The following is a 27,497-nucleotide window of genomic DNA, read 5'->3' on the forward strand; positions in this document are numbered from 1 at the left end:
ATGGAAGTTCCCAGACCAGGGGTGGAATCTGAGCCACCGCTGTGACCTACACCACAGCTAGCAATACCAGGTCCTTAACCCACTGCACCACAGGGGAAACTCCCAATTGGAATTTTTTTTTGTCTTTTGTCTTTTTAGGGCTGAACCCGCAGCATATGGAGGTTCCCAGGCTAGGGGTCGAATCAGAGCTATAGCTGCCGGCCTACGCTAGAGCCATAGCTGAGCCTCGTCTGTGACCTACACCACAGCTCACGGCAATGCTGGAATCTTAACCCACTGAGCGAGGCCAGGGATCGAACCCGCAACCTCATGGTTCCTAGTCAGATTTGTTTCCACTGTGCCGTGATGGGAACTCCCCAACTGGCAAATTTTTATAGCCCATCTTATGATAGCTCACATTTTTATGGGTGACTGCTATTTAACATTGTTGAGTTTATTATCTTCCCAAATTAGAATATAAGTGCTTTTAGAAATCTTTTCTAATTTTTTTGCAACCCCAATTTGCAGTCAGGAAATTGTCAATAAATGTATTGATGAATGACACATAAAGGGATATGGGAAAGGTGTGCACCTTTTTCACTGTAAACTACAAAATTGCAGGACTTAATTTTTTTTTTCTCTTTTTTGTCTTTTCAGGGCTGCACCCACGGCATATGGAGGTTCCCAGGCTAGGGGTCCAATTGGAGCTGTAGCCACCAGCCAAAGCCACAGCCACAGCAAATCGGGATCTGAGCCACGTCTGCAACCTACACCACCATTCATGGCAATGCCGGATCCTTAACCCACTGAACAAGGCCAGGGATCGAACCTGCAACCTCATGGTTCCTAGTTGGATTCGCTAACCACTGAGCCACGACAGGAATGCCTTAATGTTTATTCTGATGATAGTATGTCCTTTTCATCCTAGAGATGACTCATGTCTGTTCACATTGCATCGAGATAGAAAATTAACAGGATCTAGGAGAGAAATGTAGTAAGATCTCCCATGGGGAAGGGACCCTAGAATAGCAGGGGTAAATGAATTGATAAAATTAGTGTATGACTTTTAGTAAGTTATTTACCCTCCAAGACACAGCTCTCATCTGGAAGTTAGTTTTTTACTCTTATTCTTGTAGGTTTTTTGAGGTTTTGAAAAGACGTATTGCTCACATAGTGAGGTTTTCTGCAGAGAGCTGAGCTCAGACTCAAGCCTGAGCAAGTGCTGGGTATGGCTCCGGTTTTCATGGTGGGTGGGGCGAGGCAGGGGGAGTCCAGGTGAGGGCTCCTCTCCCATGGGCTAGAATTCATGTGGTTTGAACTCCTCACCTGTGCCAAGGGATGAACACATGGGCCTTGTGATCATCTTGTCCAGGTGAAGGACAAAAGGCAAAAGGTGAGTGATGCAGCTTGAACACTGTCAAACATGAAAAGTGGAGTCTGACTCTTTGTTTCTCAGTGATTTCGAGTCATGCTCAAATGCTGGGAACATTCTCGCACGGCCTTTTGCGAACATGGCACGTGTTTCCATTGTTAGGTGCCTAGGAGTGTGATGGCTCAGTTGCATGTTCGACTTGGATAAAAACCACCATGTCTCACAGTTGGTGGGTCCACTCTGCAGCTGAGGGGCATTCAGTGTGTTTCCAGTGTTTGTGATGACACATCGGCTCCAAACATTGTAAGGAAGGTGTTGTGTGAACATGAGTCTTAACTTCACTTGGGTGAATGCCTAGGTTGTTTTAGATGGTCGCCTTAAAACATCCTGTGATTCTAATGATTCGTAGCGCTGCTTGATGAAGTCCCTCCCCCCACCTTTTTTTCGGGCCACACCCATTGCATATGGAGGTTCCCAGGCTAGGGGTCCAATCAGAACCTACACCACAGCTACGGCAATGCCAGATCCAAGCTGCGTCTGTGACCTATACCACAGCTCATGGCAATGCTGGATCCTTAACCCACTGAGTGGGGCCAGGGATTGAACCTGCATCCTCATGGGCACTAGTTGGGTTTGTTACCAGTGAACCACAATGGGAACTCCATTTTTTGCTTTTTCTTCCACCAGGATCAAGTGACCCTGCGAGGACTTGTCCCACACCTGGGCCGCTATGTCATTGTCATCCATTTTTATCAGCCAGCGCACCCGACGTTCCTGGCGCAGGTGTCTGTGGACGGAGGGCAGCTGCAGCCAGGTGAGCTGCGGGGAGCAGGACAGAGGGCAGCTGTGGCCAGGTGAGCTTCAGGGAGCAGGGGCTCATCTGACCTGGCGGGGGGGTGACAGGAATGCCTCTCTCTGTCTCCAGGTGTCTTCCGTGCGTCTTTTTGTCCCCATGTGCTCGGCTGCCAGGACCACATGATGGTGGGAAATCAGGTCGAGTTTGACATCTCAGAGCCTGAGGTGGCCGTGACTGTGAAGGTTCCAGAAGGGCGGTCCTTAGTCTTGGTGCGTTCTGCTGCTTCCTCGGCCTGGTCTTCTTGTGGTGCCTAGGTCGGCTGTTCTGCATGTCTGTTTTGACTCATGACGATAATTCCTCTAAGGCACTGAAGTCATATTTATAGAAAAATGCTTAAATTTTACAGCTACCTTTTCAAATAATAATAATAATAATAATAATAATAATAATAATAATAATAAAGCCTGTGACAATTAAAGTCAAGGAAAATCAGAATAATAGAGAAGCGACTAGGAAGAAAACTCCCCTGCAGGACCGCTGGGGAGCGTGAGTCTCTCTCTTCATTAGGCGGGGTCTCTTGCTGAAGCATTTCACACCCCTTTGTTTTTGAAACTTTCCTTTTTTGACTTCCAGAGCTGCTTTGTCTTAAGTTTTTCCTATTTTTCTCTAGTGCTCCTTCAGTGATTCCTGTCCCATTTGTTGGGGTCCCCTCAGGTTTGAGGCTGAGCCCCCTCGTTCAGTCATTTCTCTTCGAAAAGCATCATCTGTGCCTGTTGATTCTGTCCTCTTCTCTGTGGGGACAACACCCATGTCCATGACCTCATTTCTCATCTTTCCCAAGCTCTGTAACCACCAACTCATATCTCCATAGCCAGAGATCCAATGAGGCCCTTGAACTTAGCCCTGGGTGGCCCTCCCTGTTCATCACCTTGGCTGGTGGACTCATGGTCACCCAATGCCTCTGAAGCCTGAGAGCCAGGAAGCTCTGCCCAGGTCTCCATGGCCCCCAGTTCTTGCTCATGCCTCTTCTTTTTCTCTCTCTCTCATGTCATCGCCTTAGGGACAGGGTCCTGACTTTACTCACTTTGTTTCCCCTGTGTCTGGAACAAGTGCTTGGCCATTGCTCATTGAATTGAATAGCATGAGAGCAACAGACTCTGTAAGCTGTAAATTGGTGAATAGTTGACAAAGATGATAGAAATTTCTTGCAGCATTTGTTACTAGCTCAACCTGATTTATCCAGGTGCAGAAAACAGCAATATTTTTAAAGACCAGGGCTACAGTTATTCCTAAGAGTGTCCAATAGGATTTAAATTTCAGAGGCAAGCCACTGTGTGCGTTTCCCCATTGGTCCTGCCGTTTTGGTTTGTTCACCTGTGAAAATACAAGCTGCCTTGGCTATTGCAGACATGGAAAACAGACTTGTGGGGATGGGGGAGGGGGGAGGGAGTGGAATGGACTGGGAATTTGGGGTTGGTAGATGCAAACTATTGTATACAGAATGGATAAGCAATGAGGTCCTACTGTACAGCACAGGAAACTATGTCCAATCTCTTGGGACAGAACATGATGGAAGATAGTATGAGAAAAAGAATCTCTGTATATGTATGACTGGGTCATTATGCTGTAGAGCAGAAATTGGCCCAACCTTGTAAATCAATGATAATTTGAAAAAAATTTAATGAAAAATTATAAATACAAAATACAAGCCTTGGAGACGCAGGGTCATCCCAGGCAGGGATCACATGGGGCCCCGGCCACTGAACGGGCCCCTTTTTACTCCCCACCCCCTTACATCTCCTGTTCCCACACAGCACCCAAGGCTGCTGTTTCTCTGAGCAGGTGCACCTCAGCCTAGCCCCCACGCGTTATCACTTCCCATGTGGGAACATGGCCTGAGCCTTCAAACACTGGCTCAGGGTTGTCGTGTGATTCGTTTTTCATAAATCCCATTTCATCTGGGCTTGGGCTTAACAATAAAGCATGTGGGTGTTGGAGTTCCCCTTGCGGTGCAGCAGAAACAAATCCAACAAGTACCCTTGAAGATACAGGTTCAGTCCCTGGCCTCGCTCAGTGGGTCGGGGATCCAGCATTGCTGTGAGCTATGGTATAGATTGCAGACATGGCTTGGATCCCACATGGCTGTGGCTGTGGTTTGAAGTTGGAGGCCAGCAGCTGTAGCTCTTATTCGGCCCCTATCCTAGGAACCTCCATATGCCATGGGTGCGGCCCTAAAAAGCAAAAAAAAAAAAAAAAAAAAAAAAAAAAAAGGAAAGAAAGAAAAAGAAAGAAAGTTAAAAAAGAAAGAACATGGATTTTAGTGAAGGGCTGCAGGTGTACTATGCGTGCTGTTGGAAACCCAAAGACATGCTCACCGCTTCCCTTTAGGTCCGCGTCCTGGTGGTGCCTGCGGAGAACTACGACTACCAAATCCTTCACAGGAAATCAGTGGACAAGTCGTTTGAGTTCATCACCAGCTGTGGAGGAGACAGTTTTTATATTGAGTAAGTATCATGTTGTGGAAAGGCCCTGGGATGTTCGAGGCTGTCCCACATTCCCCACGGGGGGGCTGGCCCTTGGGTGTGTCTTCTTCTTCTGGGCACCCAAGGGAGTGGCAGTGAGGCCTGGGCCCTCGGCACACACTGTCTTGTGCCCAACATCTGGGCCAGGCCTCCCAGGTCTCCTTCCTCGACTTTGGTCTCAGTAGATCCCCCTCCAGGCTGGGATTTGTGGGGTGCTAGGGAGTTTTGCTTCCTCTTTGCTGCTTCCTCTTAGCCAACTCAGATTCCTCAGACTTAGCACAGAGGGTACCCTCCCCTGGAAACCACATCAGCCCTGATTCCCATTCTCCTGTGTACCCTCTGACTGAGCCGGGAGCATCACGGAGGGGTGGTTAAATGTAACACTGATACTATATCCCCTGCCCTCCCTCCGGGGGCTCCGAATGCTAAGAGCCTAGAACAGCCCTGAGTGATGGCTCCTGCCAGTTCTTTTCTGCAGCCCCACCTGCCCCCCGTAGGTTTCCTGAGGAACCAGGGGCTCCAGGGGGGCCAGAAACCTCCTGTATGGAAAATACTAGGAGCAAAGTATCTGAAGTTAAACAGCTGTGGATGTGCAGGCCTGCTCGACCCCTCCGTGGCTGTGTGGCCTCAGGAATGTCCAGGAACCTCAGTTGCCTTATCTGTGAAATGGGGCTTAGACCTAATGGGTTGGGTGATTGTGGGGTTTAGTGAGGTGGAGGCAAAGCTGCTAATATACAAGTCACTAAATGTGGACAATTCACCCCCTCCTCATTATTGTTGTAATTGATGTGTCCTTACACATGTGGGTGTAAATTTTTTTGGTAACTGCCTTATTGAGATGGAATCCATACACCATGTAATTCATCCTATAGGTGAATTTTCCCTCTTTTATTCCAGCCATCAAAAGTCGGGGAGTGGGTGGGTGAGGGTGCAGAGGAAGGGTGGCTGTCATCCGCTGTGACTGCAGGGGTGGGGTTCTTTCTCGCTCATTTCTTCCAGGACTCCAGAGCCCCTCCCCCCAAAACACAGCTTGGTGGGGCACATGAAAGGGGAAAGTTGGAGCATTTCTGGGCATGCCTTGCGGGATCACACCATGAGTTTTTGTCTCCACAGCCCCCAGAAAGCCTCTGGATTCTGTAAGAACTCCGCCAGGTCCCTGGTGGCCCTTTACCACGAGGGCGCGCTGCCCTGCGAGTGCCACCCCGCTGGGGCTGTTGGACGTCACTGCAGCCCAGAAGGCGGGCAGTGCCCGTGCCGGCCCCATGTCATTGGGCGGCAGTGTACCCGCTGTCAGATGGGCTACTACGGATTCCCACACTGCAAGCGTAAGTGCGCGTTCGTGTCATGCAAGGTCATCTCCGGTCCCCGGTGGACGATGCTAGGGCAGGGCTTCCCAGATCTCACTGTGCTGGAGACCCACCTGGGGATCTCGTGAAAATGCAGATTATGATTCGGGAGGCCTGGGCGGGTCTGCATTTCCAGTAACCCCTCCGACGATGCCCATGCTGCTCGCCCACATACCACACTCTGAGCAGCAAGATGTGTATTTGTGTTTCCCAGGCCATGTGACCCACGAGCTGCGAAGCAGATGAAGGTAAACAGCCAAGCAGTTGGATAGCTCACCCCTCTTCCTAGTGGGAGCCCCTTCAGTTTTTGCAGCCGAACCAAAGACCAGCTGAGGGGGGCGGATAGCCAGGGTCACCGGGCATCCTCCTCACTGACCTAGGAGCCCAGAGACTGAGAATTGGCCTGCAGCCCAAGGCCACGTGAGGGCACAGGTGCGGCGCAGAGTCCCCTCGTGGAGCCCTGCCTTTGTCTGACGAGGGCCCTGTTGTGGTGCCTGCTTGCTTCTGCAGTGGGGTGACCAGCAGCCCCTTCAGGAAGCAGACCATCATGAGAGACAGGCCTCCCGTTAGAATGACACAGAACTGCAGCTTGAGGGGTTCCTTCGAAGGTCTCCTTTGGTGCCAGTAGGTCCAGGTGTGCTCACTCAGCATCTGCCCACTGTGTCCGCCAAGAGCATTTGGTGTGCGGAGTACCCGTCATGGCTCAGTGGTTAACGACTCCGACTAGGAACCATGAGGTTTCAGGTTAGATCCCTGGCCTTGCTCAGTGGGTTAAGGATCCAACATTGCTGTGAGCTGTGGTGTAGATTGCAAGTGCGGCTGGGATCCCAAGAAATGACAAAAAGACCAAAAAAAAAAAAAAAAAGCATTTGGCGTGCTTGGTCTTGGCCCCAAGACAGAGGCCTTTCAGATCAGCGACACTCAGTAATACCATGATGAAGGAAAAGCAAGACCTCTCTCCCAGACCCCTTGGAAGCTTCTGGGAACCCCGGTGCAATCCTGCAGGAGGTCAGGGGGTATCTGACCCTCCACCATGTCTCTGTCCCTGGGCAGCATGCAGCTGTGGCCAGCGCCTCTGTGAGGAGACAACAGGGACGTGCCTCTGCCCGCCCCGCACGGTCAGGCCCCAGTGTGACATGTGCGAGACACACTCCTTCAGCTTCCACCCCCTGGCTGGCTGCGAAGGCTGCAACTGTTCCAGGATGGGCACCGATGGGTCTGCCAGCCCGGAGTGCGACCGGGACCACGGGCAGTGCAGGTGAGGCCTGGAGGACTAGCGATTCCATCCTGTCTTGGGAAAGGGTCCGCATCCACACTGGTCCTGGGCTTCCCTCTTCCCAGGGGTCCTAGGACTGCCTGAGTTGACCTCAGAGTGGCATATGGTGTAGGTGGTCCCCTTGGCTCAGAGTAGCCTGGGGGGCAGACGGCCATGGCCTGGGGCCCAAACAGCCTTGCCCATCCACTACCAGCCTTGTTCAACGTTGTGCATGATGTGTGCGTGATGAAGTTGTGAAGTCTCCTGGGTCACCTGGTGCTGAGCACCTGTGCCTTTGTACTTAGGTTAGGGCTCCAGACTTTCACTCTGGTAAACTGGCAGTTTTGCAAAGGCTGGTGCCCGAGGGAGTCTGAAATCTCAGGCCACCCTGACTCAGAGGCGGGCAGTGCTGGGGCCTCCACCGGGGGCTCTGTTGTGGGTCATGGGGAGGGAGGCAGGGTGGGCAGTACACGTGGGGACCTGCCCTGAGAGGACCACTGAGGGGTCCAGTGCAGAATGGCTGAGAGACAGAGGCAAGTGGCAGCTCTGATGCTGCGGGGCCAAGAGGTTCCTGCAGCACATCGGCTTCACATTGGAGCCCGGAGGCTGGTGTCATAGGATTCCGGGTGATCAGCCCGATCACGACAGGATGGGAGAGTAGCCCTATGGGATGAAGAACAGGATCCAGTCTCCTAGAAGAGGCTCAAAAGAATCCCATGGGGGTTTTGTGGCAGGAACACTGAAGCAGAGCCTCTGCAGTGCAGGCCAGTGTGGCGTGTGCAGGCGGATGCTTAAGGCTCGCCCCCGGCCCTCACCCCTTCCCTGCCCCCCAGGCACGTGGACATCACGTCTGTGCTCCTGATCTGGATGTGAGAGCTGGGAGGGGCTGTGGCTGCTGGTGGCAGGTGTCCACAGCCCTAGCTCCATGCGGCTACCCTCCTGTCCCGTGGCTGCTCTGACAAAGTACCACAAACTGGGTGTCTTCAGACAACTGAGACATGTTCTTTCACAGATCGAAAGGCTGAAAGTCTGAAATCAAGGCATTGACAGTGCTGTGCTTTCTCGAGGCTTTAGGACAGAATCCGTTCCATGCCTTTTCCTTGGCTTCCTGCATTGCCGGCAGTCCTTGGAGTCCTTGTTTCTGCCTGTCTTTACACGGGTTCTCCTTGGGTCTCTGTCTTCTCTCTTTTTTTTTTCTTTCTTTTTTTTTTCAGTCTTTGAATTTTCTTAGACTTTAAAAAAATTGAGGTATAGTTGATGTACAGTGTGTATTGTAAGTTTCAGGTGTAAACATAGTAATTGAAAATTTTTAAAATTATACTACATTGATAATTACTGTAAATTTGGCTATATTCCCTGTGCTGTACAATATATCCTTGTAGCTTATTTATTTTTCTTTTTTGAGGTATAGTTGATTTGCAATATTAGTTTCAGGTATACAGCAAAGTGATTCAGTTTTATATGTATGTGTGTGTGTGTGTATCCCTTTTTTCCATTAAAATAATATTAAAACTATCATGGAGAAGCCATTATAGTTTATGACAAGCTATTAAAAATAGTTCCCTGTGCTGTATCGTAGGACCTTGTTGTTTATTTATTTTATTTACGGTAGAGTGAATCTGCTAATCCCATACTTCCAACTTATCTCTCCCAACTTCCCCTTTGTAACCATAAGTTTATTTTCTATGTCTTTGAGTCTGGTACTGTTTCGTAAATAAGTTCATTTGCACTATTTTTTTAGATTCCACATATTAGTGATATCATATTTGTCTTTCCATGTCTGACTTTCTTAGAATGATAATCTCTAGGTCCATCCGTGTTATGGCAAATGGCATTATGTCGTTCTTTTTTATGGCTAAGTAGTATTCCATTGTATATATGTGCCACATCTTCTTTATCTATTTGTCCGTCAGTGGACAATCAGGTTGCTTCCATGTTTTGGCTATTGTATATTGTGCTGCAGCAAACATTGGGGTGCCTGTATCTTTCCAAATAGAGTTTTTGTTTTTCCCAAATATGTGCTAGATCGTATGGTAACTCTATTTTCAGTCTTTTAAGGAACTTCCATGCTGTTTTCCATAGTGGCTACACCAGTTTACTTTCCTGCCAACAGTGTAGGAGGTTCCCTTATTTATTTTTTTGTATACTGGTTTGTGCCTCTTACTCCCATCCCTATCTTGCCCCTCCCCCTCCCCTCTCCTCACTAGTAACCACCAGTTTGCTCTCTATATCTGTGAACCTTCTTCTGTTTTGTCATATTCATTAGTTTGTTTTATTTTTTAGATTCCACATATAAGTCATATCATACAGTGTTTGTCTTTCTCTGGCATATTTTGCTCAGCCTCATACCTTCCAAGTCCTCCCATGTTGCTGCAAATGGCAAAATTTCATTCTTTTTTATGGCCAAGTAGTGTTCAATTGTATATATACTTTTGTATATATAAGGATACCAGTCGTATTGGATTAGGGCCCACCTTACTCTCATTTGACCTCGTCTTAAGTTGATTACATCTGCAAAGACCCTATTTCCATGGGGGTCAGAACTTAGACATATCTTTTGGGGACAGAATTCAACTCTCCATAGCAGCAGTGTTCACCTTTCCTGGGGAAGGACCCATAACCACACCTTTGATTGTTGCCCGGTGCCTAACAGTTCCTTTGTACTCTGGGAAGGAAGCTGAGTGAGAACTTGAGTCATGGAAGATTCCAGGTCTGTAAAACCACAGGTGTGAGTCCTCCCTGAGTCAGCTTGGTTGCCCATCCTTCTCCATGCGACTTGCACAAAGAATTTTGAGGTGATAGCAGAGAGGTTTCATCACGGTGAATGAAAGTAGATTAGAATCTGTTCCTACAGTGTCTAAGCTATTCTCAGGAAGAAAGTCAGGCACTAAGTTCATTTCTGAAGACTTTGCATTGGGTCCCAAGTACATCAGTGGGCCTGTGAAAATGTCCAACTTATTTGCAGTAAGTTCCTGATGCATGAGGACAGTGGTGCTTAGTGTGGAAGCACAGACTTCCACCAGGGCCTGGGGGAGGGGTTGGTAGAGAACAAAAGACACACTGTGCCCAGGAGCCGCTTGCTGTCTGGTGGCTGGAGAAGATGGATAAGTGGGAGCTCAGAGGACCTGGAGTTGCCAGTCTTGACCCGATCGGAAGAAGAAGGAGAGAGTGAGAGGTTGTGTGCAGTTCTGAGGCTTCCCTACTGATTTGGATTTGCTTCGCCTGGGAAAATTGTCTCCACTCCCTCAGTTTCAACCCTTGGTTTATAACCAAATCCTTGGTTTACAGAACCTCGTCGGTCTGATCCATCGCCTGACCTTGCTGCCTGATTTCAGCTGGGCTGTTTGACATTCCTCTCCACATCTCTACTGTCTTCTTCATTTCACACAGCCGTCTTTGCTTCCATTATGTCTTGTTTTCATCAGCTGTTTCTTTGATGGGTATCAGTTTTCCTTTCCCAGCTAGCAGCCCCACTATGTTTTTGTTTTTTGTTTTTGTTTTTTTTTTTTTTGCCATGCCCATGGCATATGGAAGTTCCTGGGCTAGGGATCAAACCTGCACCTGAGCCACTGCAGTGACAATGCCAGATCCTTAACCCACTGTGCCACAAGGGAACTCCCCCACTATGCTTTTATTCTTATTCTTTCCCACCTCTACCAGGGCCTCCTTCTCTAAATTGCAAATAGCGCACAGTGATTTTCCATCCCTCCTTTACCACCAGCCTCTCCCTTTGTATGTTCCCACAGGTGCCAATATCCTTTTCTTGAAAAACACATTGCTTTTATTGACAGGAAACTGATAGTCAGCCATAAACAACACCAGAGCTCCAGTGTATTTGTAAATAACAAGGGTGGCTCTCAGTGGAAACATCCACCTGGTTAAGGAGAATAGAATGTTTCTCTCCAGGAAGCTAAGAGAGCAGTTTGATGAGTTCTGTCGTCTTGGGTTTGAAAAGTGGTCATAAGAGAGTTAGAACCGTGGCCGAAAGGTAGTCAACTGAGCCAATCTGTTGCTACTTAAGCACTTCTGCCGCTCCTTAGTCTGCAACACACACACGGCTGCTCCAAACTCCCTAGTACATCTACCAGTTGAAAGGAAGCTGTAGAGTTAGAACCGGTTTCAGAAAAGGGAATCCTGGAGTTCCCATCGTGGTGCAGTGGTTAACGAATCCGACTAGGAACCATGAAGTTGCAGGTTTGATCCCTGGGCTTGCTCAGTGGATTAAGGATCTGGCGTTGCTGTGAGCTGTGGTGTGGGTCGCAGACGTGGCTCGGATCCCGCATTGCTGTGGCTCTGGCATAGGCCGGCAGCAACAGCTCCAATTAGACCCCTACCCTGGGAACCTCCATATGCCATGGGAGCAGCTCAAGAAAAGACAAAAAAAAAAAAAAGAATCCAAGGAGTTCCCATTGTGGCTTAGGAGAAATGAACCCAACTAGTATGCGTGAGGACATGGGTTTGATCCCTGGCCCCACTCAGTGGGTTAAAGCATACGGCACTGCTGTGAGCTGTGGTGTAGGTCGCAGATGCGGCTCAGATCCCATGTTGCTGTGGCGTGGTGTAGGCTGGCAGCTGTAGCTCTGATTCAACCCCTAGCCTGGGCACTTCCATATGCCAGTGTGCAGCCCTAAAAAAAAAAAAAAAAGAAAAAGAGAAAAGAAAGAAGGGAATTTAGGGTGTTATAAAAAAGGAAACAGATCGAACTAGGAATAATATTCCTTTCAGTATATTTGAAGGACAAATCAAAGGAAATATTCCATCATCTTTCTGTGGCATGGGTTTGCATGAATCCTTCAGAGGAAAGAGTAGTTGGACAAATAATTGAGATAAGCAGAGGGGGAGTTCGTAGCATTAAAATCCCTTGCTTACTCAAGCAGTGTTCTTGCAGGAATCTGGGTATAAGAAAGGCTGAAAGAACAAGGTTCCACTTGAACAGCAGCATGAGCAATGTATAACCTTGGGAAAATAAAGAAATAACTAGGCAAAGAGCAGGAGAGGCAGATAAACAAGGGGATTAAGAACAGTTATTGGGAAATGGAATCCTGACAGAGGATGAAGCCCAGAATTCTGTAGTGGCGCCAGTCACTGCTGTATTAAAATACTTAGAGCCCCCAGTACTGAAAACATTATTTTTTAAATGTTTTAAATTAAAGTACAGTTTATTTACAATGTTGTGCCAAATTTCTGCTGTACAGCAAAGTGATCTAGTCACACACATATATACATTCTTTTTCTTGTATTATCGTCCATCATGTTCTATCACAAGAGACTGGATATAGTTCCCTGTGTTGTACAGTAGGAATATTGAAAACATTATAGTACTCCCATATTTAATTAAAAATAAAAACTTAGCGACAAAATAAATGCAGGCAAGTCCAACAAAGCTGTTTCTCCATCATGACTACTTCAGGTTTTCTTTTGAAAACAGAACACCCCAAATGAAGATTTTGGGGCTGAGAATGGAGGCTAACAAAGTACGTGGACAGAGTGAGAGGGGACAGAGAGGAGAAGGTGTGGGCACAGAAAGGGAAAAGCAGCTGGAGGGGGTACCTACATTGAATTGTAGGAAGCCAAGGAGCCAAGGAGATGGAGGAGCAGTGGAGTCCATCATCTGAGAATTAGTGGGAGATTTTTTAAGGCAATATCTGGTGAAGAAGAAATTGCCACAAACAGAACCTCACACACAATTTCTCAGTGCTGCTGCCACAGAACAAGGAAGCCAAGAACACACTAAAAGTTGTGAGAAAAAAAAAAAAATCTCATCCACTGCCAAGATTGGGTCGGGCACCTTCCTATGTGTCCCTATAACACCCTAGACTTTCCTGCCTCCCATAGCATTTATAACACTCTATTTGTCTTTTCTAATTGTGGGAGAGGTTTGTCATGGTTTGTCTCTGAATACCCAAAGTAGATGTTCGATTCGTGTTTGCTGAAGTGAAACGAAGGAGCCACAGCCCAGCACTTTCCCACAAGAGAGAAAGAGATGCACCAAAGTATTTCAGGTACAAGTTCGAAAGAGTGGGATTCACAAACCTTCACCGGCCAATGACAGTTTAGTAGACTAGAAAGTCCTACCTCAGGACTGAGGCACGTGGTGTGGCAGCTTTGCCCACACCCGAGGGAACGCCGACACGAACAGAAGGCCATTGACCTGTATCACAGCTAAACCGAGATGTGGAATGGTTCATCTTGACGTTACCAAGGAGACTCTCATCACCTAACGGGATGATGCATCTATCCGTGATCAGAGTGGATCTGTCATGAAAGGGTCTTTGGCAGATAATGTAAGGAAAGCTTTCAGTTCGTTACATGACTGTTAATGGCACAGATGACCCGTGATAATTCCAGCCTTGATGCTGAAAAAGCTTTTGATTGCCTAGAAGATTATTTCTTCAGAAAATATTCGAGGAAAGAATGCTCCCCTCAAACACCCTTCCCCTGAAATGTTCCTAATGAAAATGAAGAGTTTAGAGGAACCGAACAGTCGAGTAAAAGAAATAATCACAGCTACCTTGCATTTGCAATAAAAAGAAAAACATCCTTTCTCAGTGAAACCCTCTTATATTGGTATGAATTATCACAAATTACAAAGCTGAAAAATTGGAATTTTCAAATTTCATTAGACGATTTAGAGGTGTACAATTTGTCATAATAAAGGAAAATCAAACTGGTATAAATATTGATCTCCTTTAAGATAAATTACAAAAATAATTGCAGCAATCAACAATACTTTACTTAATTGAAACTAGTGTTATAATTTTAGAGACAATTGGGAATACATTCATTTGGAGCCATGAAACTGAGTAGCTGACTTATCTTTGTCATGAGCCAGAGAGGAGACTCTAGACAAGTCGCTTTGCCTTCCTGGGTCTCAGCTTCCTAATCTGTAAAAAGAAGTTTGATAAAATCATCTCCAACTTCCCCCCAAATTTAAAATTCTGATTCTATTTTTTCTTCAATCCCTGATTGTATAACAGAAGCTACTGCAAAGCTATATGGTGTAAGTGCTAAAAAGCCCATTGTTTGGACAACTCTGTCTAGAAAGATGCTTTTTTTTTTTTTTTTTGTCACTGTAGTGACAGCATTGGATCCTTAAACCAGTTGGATCGGCTGTTGCTGTGAGCTGTGGTATAGGTGGCAGACACGGCTCAGATCTGGCATTGCTGTGACTGTGGTGTAGGCCAGCAGCTACAGCTCCAATTCAACCCCTAGCCTGGGAACGTCCATGTGCTACAGGTGCAGCCCTAAAAAGAAAAAAACAAAACAAAACAAAAATGAACATAACCGCTTTCAAGACATCTTAAGATCAGTTAAAGGCGATGACTGTCCACCTGATGGCCAAGCACTTATACAAACATGCCTTTTCAGAAGAACAGCAGCAAAAGGAAAGCCATGTTGAGGGGACCTCTCTCTGAGCCAATCTCATAGATTTACTGTTTGTGTTAGATGGAAAAACAAAATATCAGAAAAGGTCACTGTCTTAGCATTCTGGGAACAGAAGTGCTTCCATCTCGGCATAAATCCACGAGCCCTAACAACTCGGAGGAGCAATTCCTTTGATGCACCTCATCAAATAATAGGAATGGTAAATTCCAGGCAGTGTGCAGGCAGGCGCTGGGACACAGTGGAGAGCTGGGTGGGCGGGGCTCCTGGCACAGGCTGGACAGAGCTCAAAGTTCTCTCCCACTTTCCCTCTTTACCAGAGGCACCTGCCTCTGAAAGTTCCTTAGACGGTTAAATATCCTATGTGAAAACCCTTAGAATAGTGCCTGACACACGCTAGCCCCTGATGTTAGCGATTGTCATTATTCACTAAGCTCTTGGCCGTCTACCTTCCACCTCCCCCCCCCTTTTTTTTTTGTCTTTTTGAAATTTCTTGGGCTGCTCCCATGGCATACGGAGGTTCCCAGGCTAGGGGTCTGATCAGAGCTGTAGCCGCCAGCCTAAGCCAGAGCCACAGCAACGCGGGATCCAGGCCGCGTTTGCAACCCACACCACAGCTCATGGCAATGCCAGGTCCTTAACCCACTGAGCAAGGCCAGGGATCGAACCCGCAACCTCGTGGTTCCTAGTCGGATTCGCCAATCACTGAGCCACGATGGGAACTCCACCTTCCACCCTTTATACTTTGTCCCTCTAAAGCCCCACCCGTTCCACTGGCTTCAGCCACTCTCGCCGCCTGGATGATTCCCAGATCCACAGCTCCAATCTCCCCTGACAGCCTGCGTATCCCACCTTCGCTGCAAATCAGTTTGACCGGGGTTCCCCAATTGGCTTTACTGAGGGGGCCCTGGAGGACATCTCCCCTAATCTCTTTGAGCTCCTGTGCCCTCACATGGTTAATGAAGTGTTGGATTCGAACATGTTAAAGGGCCCTTAGAATCAACCCCCTCTCTTGACAGTCAATAAGGTGTCAACTTCTGGCAAAGTATGTATTACTGCCCCTAGTTTCTTCCATGGCTCTCTGTAGATCCCGCCACCCTCGTGAAGTCCTTTTACCACTTCCTGTGTGAGTGACACTGATGGTCTCTTAATTGACTTCCTCTTCCTGGTTTCTCCCTTCCTCCCTCCCTACTTCCTCTATTTCTTTCTTCATCCTTCCTTCCTGCCTTTCTTTCTTCTTCTTTCTCTTTTTCTTTCTTTCTTTCTTCTTTCTTTCTTTCTTTCTTTCTTTCTTTCTTTCTTTCTTTCTTTCTTTCTTTCTTTCTTCCTTTCTCTTTGTTTCTTTCCTTTTCTTTCTTTGTTTCTTTCTTTCTTTCTCTTTCTTTCCTCCTTCCCTCCTCCCTCCCTCCCTTCCTTCTTTCTTCTTAACTGAGGAGGAATTTGCTAAGTATACAATTATACTGTAATTGAAAAAACTACTTTCCCCATAATTTTGTTACTAACGCATAGAGAATGTTGATATATGTTTATAATTTTATCTTCTTGGTATGTGTAGTTTTGTTTGTTTTTGTTTTTTTTTTTAACTAGGATGGACCATTTCCTCCATCCATGTGACTTTTTTTTTTTTTTTTGGACTTAAATTCTATTTTGTCAGGTACCAGTATGTTTTATGGTTCAAACTATCTAGGGCCCATTCCAGTGTGGGTGCTGTGCCTCGTGCAGAAGCCAAATGCCTGCTAACAAGAGGTCATGGTCTGGTAGGGGAACCTGCTTTAACCAATAATGACAGTGCAGTGAGCGCCATGTTGCATGTGGTCTGCTGGGGGTGGGACGTGGCTCTTCCCGGCACCACTTGCATCACATCACTCTTTGCACAAGAACCTCCCTCCACCCTCCATTGTCTGAGAGGTTAAAGACCAGCTTTCCATGGTGATCTGGCCCCCACTTACCCTAACAAGCTTTGTTTTCAGCTTTCTTCTCTGGCGTGGTTTTCCCCGCACACTTTTTGCCTATATTCAGTTGTTCAGTTCTTGGTTCTCCTTCCCCCTCTTCTGTTACCCCCAAATTATGTACACCCTTCAAGGATTGTGTTAAAGGTACAAATGCAAAGAAGGTGTGATAGCTCTGCAAGCCCACAGAGATGCCTCGTCATCATCTTGTTGCTGAAAGCTGGCTATAAGCTTAGCCATCCCATCTCTCAAGTGATTACCTACCTTCCTGCATCTCTATGTCCTGTGCCCTCAGTTAAAATGCACAAAGGCCAAGACTGACTTGTTTTCCTTTGTCCCCTCCCTCCCATGTCCCCTAACACGAGGATGTCTCTATAGATGGTGCTTGGTAATTATTGCATGAATGAATGAATGAATAAGGTGGACTTTGGATTCTAGATTACATCTGGGCTTGATGTGAGTTTACTACCAAGGAACCCACAGTATTTAAAGAGCAAAGGGCAGAGTTCACTGTAACACCTGATTTTCTGGTTATCTGGGAGACACCTGAGCTGCACGTGCTCAGATGTGATTGCATGATATTTGGCCCCAAGCCTATTGCCGTGGAGATGCCTTCACTCGACCTGCATCCTCATGCTGCTGCTCTGCACCTCCTGGCAGCATCTCCTGGAACCTTCTTGCCGTTGCAGTGAGGGCAGCTGCTTGGGTAGCAGTCTTCCTGGAGAAGCATGCAAGGTCAGGCTGTCTTTAGGTCGTTTTGCAAAAGCCGTGGAGCCAGACTTTGAAGAGGAAATATCCTTTTTATTCCCTGTTGTCATGGCACCGCCCCAAACCCCTTGAGTTGCTTGTTTTTGCTCAGAAGTCATATGCTCAACGCTCGAAGCATTGCATCACTCAGGAATCCAGGCATTGCATGCTCTGTGTTTTGGTGAACCCTTGCTTGTCAGTCCCACCTGGGGTCCTTGGGGTTCAGGTCACAGACCACCACTCTTATCACTCTGCTCAGGTCCTGCTTTCTCTCCATCCACTCTTTTTGTGTGTGTATGTGTGTCTTTTTCAGGGCCTCCCCAAGTCATATGGAGGTTCCCAGGCTAGGGGTTGAATTGGAACTGCATCCGCCAGCCTACACCATAGCCACAGCAACACCAGATCCTTAACCCACTGAGTAAGGCCAGGGATGGAACCCACATCCTTATGGTTCCTAGTCAGATTCGTTTCTGCTGAGCCACAACAGGAATTCCTCTTTCCATCCACTCTTAAGTGCTCAGTTGCTACATGTGTGCTGGGGGAAGCTCAGCACTTCATTTCCCGTTGCTGACAAGGTCATGCCTCTCAGCCCTGCTCCCGCTTCCACCACGTCATCCCAAGGACGCTCTGGAATCAACAGGTTGATGTTTCTCCTTGTCTCAACAAGCAGCTTGCACCGCTCTCCACCCTGCAAAATAGTCCCGTTCCTTTCTTTTCCAGTGAAGTGAAGATAGAAGAAATGGGTTCCCATCTGCCTGTCCTCACCTTCAAGGTCCAGGTCAATGCTCAGGGTCAGTTGTCCACTGGTAGCACTCAGGTTGTGAGAGGCTCATTGGCACCACCATCCATCCTGTGGATGCACCCATAGGCCAGCAGCCCTGTGTGTTTGCTGAAAGAAATGTCCTGGATTTCAAGGCCACAAGCTGCCCGGTTGGCATTTGTTGACAGTAGCGAGGTCCATGCCCCTTCTCCCCAGACAAGGAAGCAAAGTCTTGAGAAGCTGGATAACTCACTAAGACACTGTCTGTAATACATGTGAGAGCAGTCGTTAGAACTCCAGCCAGTCTGCCTTCAGTGTGCAGGACAGTGGCCCTGCAGCCAGCACCCCCGTCCACAACAGCTGCTGCCCCTGCCTCCCTGGGCTGGAGGCCTGGCATCCTGCCCAAATCCCTGCTCCAGCAGCACCAGCCTGTGTTCCCTGCACATGCCCCCCCCCCCATATCCTCCTCTCCTTCTGTCTGGAGCTCCTGCCCCTCCCCCCCCCCCCGTAGGACACTTGTCCTTTTAAATTCATGTCCATCAGGGACACTGGGTCCATGCTGCCCCTCTGGCCCCTGGTCAGACTCTGTGTGAATATTGTTCACATCTGCAACTCAGCACATACCTTGGAGGCTCTTCAGGCCCAGAGACGGTGTCCTTCCTTGCACCCCAGAACCTAGTACCAAGCCCAATCCTCGGAGTCATCATCCGTGAGGGTTGATTTTTTTTTTTTTTGTCTTTTTAGGGCCACAGCAGTGGCATATGGAAGTTCCCAGGCTAGGGGTTGAATCAGAACTGCAGCCGCCTATGCCTTAGCCACAGCCATGCCAGATCCCAGCTGTGTCTGTGACCTACACCACAGCTCACGGCAACGCCGGATCCTTAACTCACTGAGCAAGGCCACGATTGAACCCGCATCCTCACGATTACTTGTCAGGTTCATTACTGCTGAGCCACGATGGGAACTCCTGCAGTATGGTATTATTAACTGTAGTTGCTGTGTTGTCTGGGACAACCGTGGGACTTGTTTATTTTATAGCTGGAAGTGTGTACCTGCACCATCAGCATGTGGGCACCTTGCACTGCTTTGTGTAAGGGTCCTGCACCTGCCCCTCTCCCTTCGGCCTTGGCCTCCAGCTCCCCATGGCCAGGCCCCGGGTTTCTTTAACTGACGTCATACAGCAGCTGCTCTAAGGCAGGGGAGGTGGACTCTAGGCCTGTGTGTAGAAAGGCGATGAGGCCTTTTGCTTCCTTTGCTCTGAGTGCAGATGCAAGCTCAGGATCTCAGGGCGACAGTGTGACCGATGTGCTCCTGGCTTCTATCGCTTCCCTGAATGCCTCCCCTGCCACTGCAACAGAGATGGGACCGAGCCGGGGATCTGTGACCCAGAGACCGGTGCTTGTCTCTGCAAGGTAAGACGGAGTGTGCCACACCAGGGACACTGGCCACTGACCAGCATGGAGGGTCTTCATACCAACTCTAAAAATCCATGGGAAATGGAATGGACCCATGATAGATTTGCATAATGACTCACATTTGATAGCCATTCTCACTTGATAGAAATAGTTAGAGGGGAAGGACACCCCTCACTCCCCTTGTCCTAAGGAGGGGAGACCTCCTTCAGAATCTGATGACAGATACAGACCCTGTCCAGAACAATTGACACAAACTTTTGTCTATAATTTCAAGACATACATGGGTTCCTCTGAAGCCAGTTCCTGCTCTTTGGACCCCAGGTTCATAACTTCTTCAGGTTATAGGAGAGCTCCCAGCAGATGTCTTAAAGTGGCAGCAAGTGGGACGCCCCCCCCCCCCCCCCCCCGCGGCCCCGCCACCCCATTGTGAATCCTCCAGGGGCTATTTCTCTACCTTCAAAAGGCTAAAGGCATCTGATGAAATTTAGGAACTCCTCTCTTCCATTCGTGTGTGGGATAAAAGTTTAAATACTGCATGTGGCCTAAAAGCTTAACAATTGCAGATCTTTGGGTGTTTTGTTAGCACCCCATTCTGTCATCTTATGTTGATACTTAATTTGTGCATGGAGCGCTCTCCTGTCAGGGCACCTTTAGAAGGAATGACTGCTTATTTCATGGTTTTCTTCAATAGGAAAATGTGGAAGGTACAGAATGTGATGCCTGTCGGGAAGGCTCATTCGACCTGGACCCAGCGAATCCCAAGGGTTGTACCCGTTGCTTTTGTTTCGGAGTAAGTCGTCATTGTCACAGCACACAGAAGAGGAGAGCTAAGGTAGGCTGGGACTTAGAGGCCTTTTGGTTTTATGTAGTGCTTCCGAGTGAGGAGGTCATGCAATAGCAGGAAGGGTCGTGGGGCTTTTGGTGTCTCGCTGGGTTAGAATGTTAAGCGTTGTGCTCACAGCCCTCAGCCTTCTGTTCCCAGATGTCCTTGTGCTCAGACCCTCAGCTTGTCTGCTCAAGAGTCTCAGGTCCTCAGAGCCGCCTCCCCTCACCATGCCCTCCCTCTGTGTCCTCTCCCTGCTGTGTGGACCTCAGAGCATGTCCCACAGTCCTCAAGGTGGTTTACTGTCTCTCTTCCTCCACCATCCACATGGGAGCTCCTTGATACAACCCCAAAGCCCAGGGGGCATCCGGAATGTAGTAGATGCTCAATAAACACTCATCAAACAAGTGGAGTAAGTTGTTCTCCCCATCCTGCCCCGTCCTCATTTCTTCTCCTCCTTCTTCTTCCTCTTCTTCTTCTTCCTCTTCCTCTTCTTTCCTCTTCTTCTTCTCTTCTTTTTAGGGCTGCCCCCCTGGCATATGGAGGTTCCCAGGCAAGGGGTCCCATCAGAGCCACAGCTGCCGGCCTACACCACAGCAACATCAGATCCGAGCCGAATCTGCGACCTACACCACTCCTCCTGGAAACGTCAGATCCCTAACCTCCTGATCGAGGCCAGGGATCCTGCAACCTCACGGTTCCCAGTGGGATTCATTTCCACTGCACTGCGACGGGAATGCCTGTCCTCATTTCTTCTTATCTGCTTGTTTTCCTGTGTTACTTTCCCTCTCACTGTTTTTCCACATCTCTTATTTGGCCCCTTTTAAAATTGACTCCAGGAAAAATAAAACTCTTTGTTTCCTTCATGATTCCTTGAGCCACGTGTCTCATGCTTGCTTTCTGTGCGAGTCATGTCTTAAGTCCAACACGTATTCAAAGAAAGATTATTCTGTATTTTGTGCTGCCTGCCTCCTGAAAGAAGTGCAGGCTTGTAATCGGAAAGAAGAAAATAGTTTGTAAATCCACCCTGAAGTGTCCTCTCCTTCCCCGAGGGGGTTCCCCAGGAGCATTGTTCTCAGTCTATGCCCTGTCAGTTCCTTCTTTTTCTTCCCCTCATAAGTTATCTCCTGGCTTCCTTTGTGATCAGGGGAGTATTTAATTATGAAGCTCTATCTAGAGAGAAGGAATGAGAGCAGGCCACTGTATTACACATCACATTAAAATGAGCCCACAGTCCCAGGTATTAGTCATACTCTAATTTATGTGTTATTTGACCATTTATTAGACACCTGTGACATGTCAGGAACCAGGATGTGTGCGGGGCTATGAGGATAAATGCCATGCATGTGGTGACTCACCTCTGAGAATTCCTGGTTGTGATGGGTGAGAAGGGGGCAGGTGGTGGTGTGTGGACTCCGTCGCAGGAGTCAGACACAAGGAGATGCAGGGGGGCAGCCTTTGAAGTCGGGTGGCTGCCCCACGGCACGTGCTGTTTTCTGCATAATTCAGCCATCGCCAAGGAAGCCACGGCACACGTTTCCATCCCTGGCCTCTGTGTTTCAGTTTGTGGATATGATGGGCTGGCGCCTCGAGATGGCGGATGGAGTGGACATCCCCGTCTCCTTCAACCCGGGCAGCAGCAGCGTGGTGGCCGACCTCCAGGAGCTGCCCTCAACAGTTCACAGTGCCTCCTGGGTGGCACCTCCCTCCTACCTGGGAGACAAGGTAACCATGGCTTGCTGCTCTTTGTACCCTTGCTGGACCTCCTCCATCACTGCATGGGGAGTGGTTTCTTGGCTGTCGGGAAGGAAGGTTGCTAAAACTGAAGAAACTTGGTTAATCACAAACGCAGAAGATGGGGAGGCGAGGGTGTACGAGCCTCAGGCGCCCCCACGCATTGCTCACAGCTGAGGACATGGTGCACTAGGTTCTTGATCTTCATTTAATGCCGAAGAATTTTCCTCCATGAAAATAACCATTTAAATAACATCTGCTGCAAATGGGCTGTGTATGCCTTTAAATGCCAATGCTGAGAATTCTTTGTTTTAAAGCAGAAGAAAAGCTCCTTGTCAGCAAGATAAAAGCTGAAAAGTGACTCACGCTTGTTAAAAGGCACCCAGGATCCAGGGGCAGCATGGCATTTGTTAGCAGAATCATGTACAGTTAGATGCTCCTTGGGGAGCTTGTAAACGAGTCGCTTTTCCTCTGCCGTAGAAATTATTATTCCAGGATCTGGCCACCTACACTCATCTATAAGGACAGAAGTGTGAGCTTCCTTGTAGAAACATTCTCAGGTGACACGTGCACCTGGTGGCCCAGGGCAGAGCTTTGGAGAAGGGGTGGGTTTCATGGAGCCCAGTTCAGGTGATGCCATTGTCTCATTTAGGATGAAATATTCAAGGCTTATCAGCTTGAGCTCTTTTTTTTTTTTCTGTTTTAGGGTCGCACCTGTGACACATGGAGGTTCCCAGGCTAGGGGCCCAATCGGAGCTGCAGCTGCCAGCCCATACCACAGCCACAGCAACAGCAACGCGGGTGTCTGTGACCTATACCACAGCTCGTGGCAACGCCGGATCCTGACCCACTGATTGAGGCCAAGGATCAGACCCGCATCCTCATGGATAGAGTCAGATTCGTTTCTGCTGAGCCACAACAGGAATTCTGGCTTGAGCCTTTGAATTCTGTCTTCAGGTTGAAGGACTGTAGGTTTTGAAGTGAGGGAATTGTTGTCTCTCTCTTGTATACCTGCCTTCTCCCTCAGGTAACACTCCGCTCCACGGGCTTGGCCTGTACTTACTGGGTATCCATCACTGGGTAAATGACCCACAGACTTTGCAGCGTAAAGCAATAAAGCTGATCCTAGTTTCAGTGGCCCAGGATCCAGGAGCGGCTGGTGCAGGGTCTCTCAGGAGTTAAGATGTCACCAGGGCTGCCATGAGCTGGGGCTGGAGGATCCTCTTAGATGCTCACCCAAGTGGGTGTCAGCAGGCCTTGTTCCTCTTGGTGCGAGGCCTCGGTTCCTCGTCCCGTGAAGCCCTCCAAGGGCTGCTTGAGGGTTCCATGTCGGTGGCTTTCTCCAAAGCAAATGAGAGAACAATAACCTAATTACAGAAATGACATACCCTCACTTCTGCCAGTCATGACCTCCCGTCCACACTGAGGGAGGAGGATTAAGCTCACCTCTTAGAGGCAGGCATGTTAAAGAATTTGTGGACATATTTTTAAAACCACCTTAAGCCCATCAAAAAGGCAATACTTCATCTCAATAAGATGCTTCAAGATGTTACGTTGGGAGTTCCCAACGTGGCTCAGTGGTAACAAACCCAACTAGCATCCATGAGGACACAGGTTCAATCCCTGGCCTCACTCAGTGGGTTAAGGATCCGGCCTTGCCATGAGCTGTGGTGTAGGTCACAGGTGCAGTTCGGATGTGCTGTGGCTCTGGCTGTGGTGTAGGCCGGCAGCGGCAGCTCCAATTTGACCCCTAGCCTGGGAACCTCCATATGCTGTGGGTGTGGCCCTAAAAAAAAAAAAAAAAAAGGAGGGGAAGCTGATACCTTGGAATACTTGCAGACCCTATGGTCATGTGACTCCATGCAGTGAAGCGTTGTGAGTTGTAGATTCTAGGGAAGAACGTCAGTGGGAAGGGCCCCTCCTTCCTGCACCTTTTTTGTCTTCTCTAGTAAGGGTGCTTTGTCTGCAGCTGCAGCAACACTAGATCCTTAACCCACTGTAACAGGCCAAGGAACAAACCTGCATCCCAGTGCTCCAGAGATGCCCCCCATCCCCACAGCGGGGACTCCAATCAATTTTTATTTTAAGGGTGGGAGGTATCAGGATCAGAGGTGATGTTTCTGTCCAAAAAAACCCAACCAACCAAACAAACAAAAAAACCCTGACCATTAATCTCCACATCTCCACTGTGGTCAGGATGCTTACACCGCACTGAGAGGAGGGTCATACACCCAGTGGCACAGACAGACATGGCTTATGCACCCACCCAGGCGAGTTCAGAATCACTTGGGAAATATTCAACCATCTGCTGTTCAGGGGGAGTTTTTTTCTGAAAATTTATATTTAGAGTTTCACTTTGTAACCGATAGATACTAAATGATTCTCTCAGTTAAATAGGAAAGCAATGGCCTACATTTCATAGGGTAGCTATGGATTAGGTAATCATTTTGGTTTAGTAATCATCTAGAATCAAAGGATCTAATAATGTTGTGTATTTTGCAGAGGACAAGTTTTTCAAGTTTTTAGCAAAGTTATTCTTGGGAATTTTATTCTTTTTCGATGCCATTTTCTTAGGTTCATGTTTTGATTGTTCATGGCAAGTGTGCAGAAATTCAGTTGGCCTTTGTATATTATTTGATCCTGTACCCTTGCTGAACTCACGTAGTTTCCATAATTTGTTTTGTTTTGTCTTTGGCTGCTGCATGCAGGGGCTTGATGTGGGATCTCAGTCCTCAGACCAGGAATTGAACTTGGGTCTCCATGGTAAAAGCACCAAGTCCTAACCACCAAATCACCAGGGAACTCCCCGGAAGTATCTTCTTGCTTATAAAACTCAATCACGTTCATACTAAAATTTTAAATAGTTATAAAGTGCTATAAAGTAGGAACTTAACATACCATCTTCAATTCCACTCTCTAGAGGTGGCCATTGTGGACAAGTTGCTCCTGTATCTTTCCAGACGTATGTGCCTGTGTGCTTTGTTGATGAGTCAGTGTTGCCATTCCCTCTTTTCATGCTTGTGCTGTTGATCCTATTATGTCCCTTGCAGGTTTCCTCCTATGGTGGCTACCTCACCTACCAAATCAAGTCCTTTGGACTACCTGGAGACATGGTTCTTCTGGAAAAGAAGCCGGATGTGCAGCTCACCGTAGGTGTCAGAACACAACCCAGCAGCAGGATGTGGCAGTTGCAATCGGAGCTAATTCAATTTTAGGGCATCTTGATAAGTGGCTTGCAAACAGTTTGGATTATGTCATTTCTAATTTTGTAGAAACCCAAAGTGATGTGTGAAACACAGCACCTCTCAGGATCCTGGGTCCCAGCGCCAAATGGTGTCTCTTTTCTCCCTTCAAACTACCTTCACCTGCCCACTCACAGTCTCCGCCTCCTTGTAAACTTACCTTCTGTTTCTGTCTTTCATTGAGTTTCACAAACGTTTTTGAGGCCTCCCTGTTTTCAAAGCCACATGGCTGGGCTCCTAAAGGCCAGGTGATCCCTGTCCTGCATAAAAACGTGTAACCTAAGAGGGGAGCTGAGAGACATGGGCAAAGAATGACAACCCACTGAACAGGAAGTGGTTGAGACAAAGTTCACACCAGACTCTGTGGGAGCTGGAGTCTGAGTGGGGGCTTGTGTAGTTGAGATGCTCTTAGAAGACTTCATGGAAAAGGTTCGCTTTGAGCCAGGCCTTTGAGAATGGGCCTGAGAGGAGAAACACCCTTCCCTGATAGAGGATGAGGTGAGCTGTGGCCGAGGAGCACGTGCCAGGCCACTGAGCACAAGCCTGGAAGGGTCGGAAGGTGGGTGCTTCATGCCAGGAATTTGGCCTGAGGTAGACAGTGGGGAGCCCCTTTGGTTTTTTGAGAAGTGATATCCACACACTATGTGCCAGGCACACAGTCTAGAACTACTAGAAAATTCCTCGCTTTCACATCGTGCATTGAATTCCCCTGCAACGTAGGGCGCAGAACCCTGATCGCAGGGTAGGGTCCCAGAGCCTGAACTTGCCTCTGTTTCTGGTTTGCCTGCTGTGATTAATGTGATGCTTCCTGAGGGCTTCCTGGTGTCATTCACCGTAAAAGAGGGGCCTGGCAAATCCCACCTGCCTCCTTCCCAGCTAAGGGCCTTGAATTCTAGTAGATTTTTGTGTTTCAGGCACTGCCGAGTTGTGTTTTGTTTCTACTGGCAACCACATGTATCCAACTATTGTTTTAAAAGCTCAAAGGGGAGTTCCCGACGTGGCGCAGTATGCCTATATTTTAGTGCCTATACTATTCAGCAGACTGTTGGAATTCATGGAGAAATGATGACCAAAATTTCTTCTTAATTTACCTTCAAACAAGGAAAGTAATTTAGGCTCATGAAACATTTACTCTGCTGCTTTGTTCTAAACCACTGAATTTACTTGAATCCCACTAGGAACCAAGAGGTTGCAGGTTCGATCCCTGGCCTTGCTCAGTGAGTTAAGGATCTGGCGTTGCTGTGAGCTGTGGTGTAGGTTGCAGACGCAGCTCGGATCTGGCGTTGCTGTGGCTCTGGTGTAGACTGGTGGCTACAGCTCTGATTAGATCCCTAGCCTGGGAACCTCCATATGTCTCAGGTGCAGCCCTAGAAAAGACAAAAAACAAAAACAAAAACAAAAAAAACCCAAAACCAACCAAACAAAAAAGCTCAGAGGAACCTTTGCAAAATTTGGAAAATGAAGCCCCCAGGATTTTTGAGTTATAGTCTAAGGCAAAATAGCTCCATGATAAGAATACTATTAGGACATGGTGTGTTTCAGCTTCATTATTTTTACAGAGCGTCTCAAAATCAGGCCATCAATATGCCTATATTTTAGTGCCTATACTATTCAGCAGACTATTGGAATTCATGGAGAAATGATGACCAAAATTTCTTCTTAATTTACCTTCAAACAAGGAAAGTAATTTAGGCTCATGAAACATTTACTCTGCTGCTTTGTTCTAAACCACTGAAATTAAAAGCCTATGAGGCATGTTTCTTAGATTAAGGTTTTCAGTTAGTGATTACAGATAATGCTCTTCTTGCTGAAACACTGGCTCTATGAATGAAACCCTTGGGGGTTTTGTGCTGCAACAGAAAAGCTGTACTTTTGTGTGGGTGTGGGGTGAGGGTGCTGAAGGTGGGTGCTGACCCTCCCCCCGGGGTCCTCAAGGGCCACTGTAATGGGAACGGGAGTGCGGAGGCTGAGCAATCAAGGCTGAATCCCACAGAGAACCGGCTTCAGGGATAACTCCTCTCCCCATGCCAGCTCCCTGTCTATGCAGCCTGCCTGGCTGGCCCTGCAAACCCTGCCCACCCCACTCTCCCCACCAGCCCACCCGCCAAAGCACTTTCTCACTACCACAATCTGTCCTGTAAGCAGTGAGCAAACTGGGACCTCATGCCCTGACT

At 48.0% G+C, this 27,497-nt stretch overlaps 1 protein-coding gene across 1 annotated transcript in view; it reads left to right on the forward strand.

Moving 5' to 3' along the window:
• LAMA3 (laminin subunit alpha 3) overlaps positions 1 to 27,497 on the forward strand; it is a 254,743-nt gene that overhangs the window by 144,778 nt on the left and 82,468 nt on the right. The window contains exons 28-36 of the mRNA XM_047793935.1: positions 2,039 to 2,165; positions 2,277 to 2,416; positions 4,536 to 4,651; positions 5,783 to 5,994; positions 7,069 to 7,273; positions 19,377 to 19,521; positions 20,216 to 20,356; positions 21,911 to 22,072; positions 25,132 to 25,230. Of these exons, the coding sequence (XP_047649891.1) occupies positions 2,039 to 2,165; positions 2,277 to 2,416; positions 4,536 to 4,651; positions 5,783 to 5,994; positions 7,069 to 7,273; positions 19,377 to 19,521; positions 20,216 to 20,356; positions 21,911 to 22,072; positions 25,132 to 25,230 (1,347 nt within the window). The remainder of the gene's footprint in view (positions 1 to 2,038; positions 2,166 to 2,276; positions 2,417 to 4,535; positions 4,652 to 5,782; positions 5,995 to 7,068; positions 7,274 to 19,376; positions 19,522 to 20,215; positions 20,357 to 21,910; positions 22,073 to 25,131; positions 25,231 to 27,497) is intronic.

This window comes from Phacochoerus africanus, chromosome 8, assembly GCF_016906955.1.
Source record: "Phacochoerus africanus isolate WHEZ1 chromosome 8, ROS_Pafr_v1, whole genome shotgun sequence".
Lineage (NCBI taxonomy): Eukaryota > Metazoa > Chordata > Mammalia > Artiodactyla > Suidae > Phacochoerus > Phacochoerus africanus.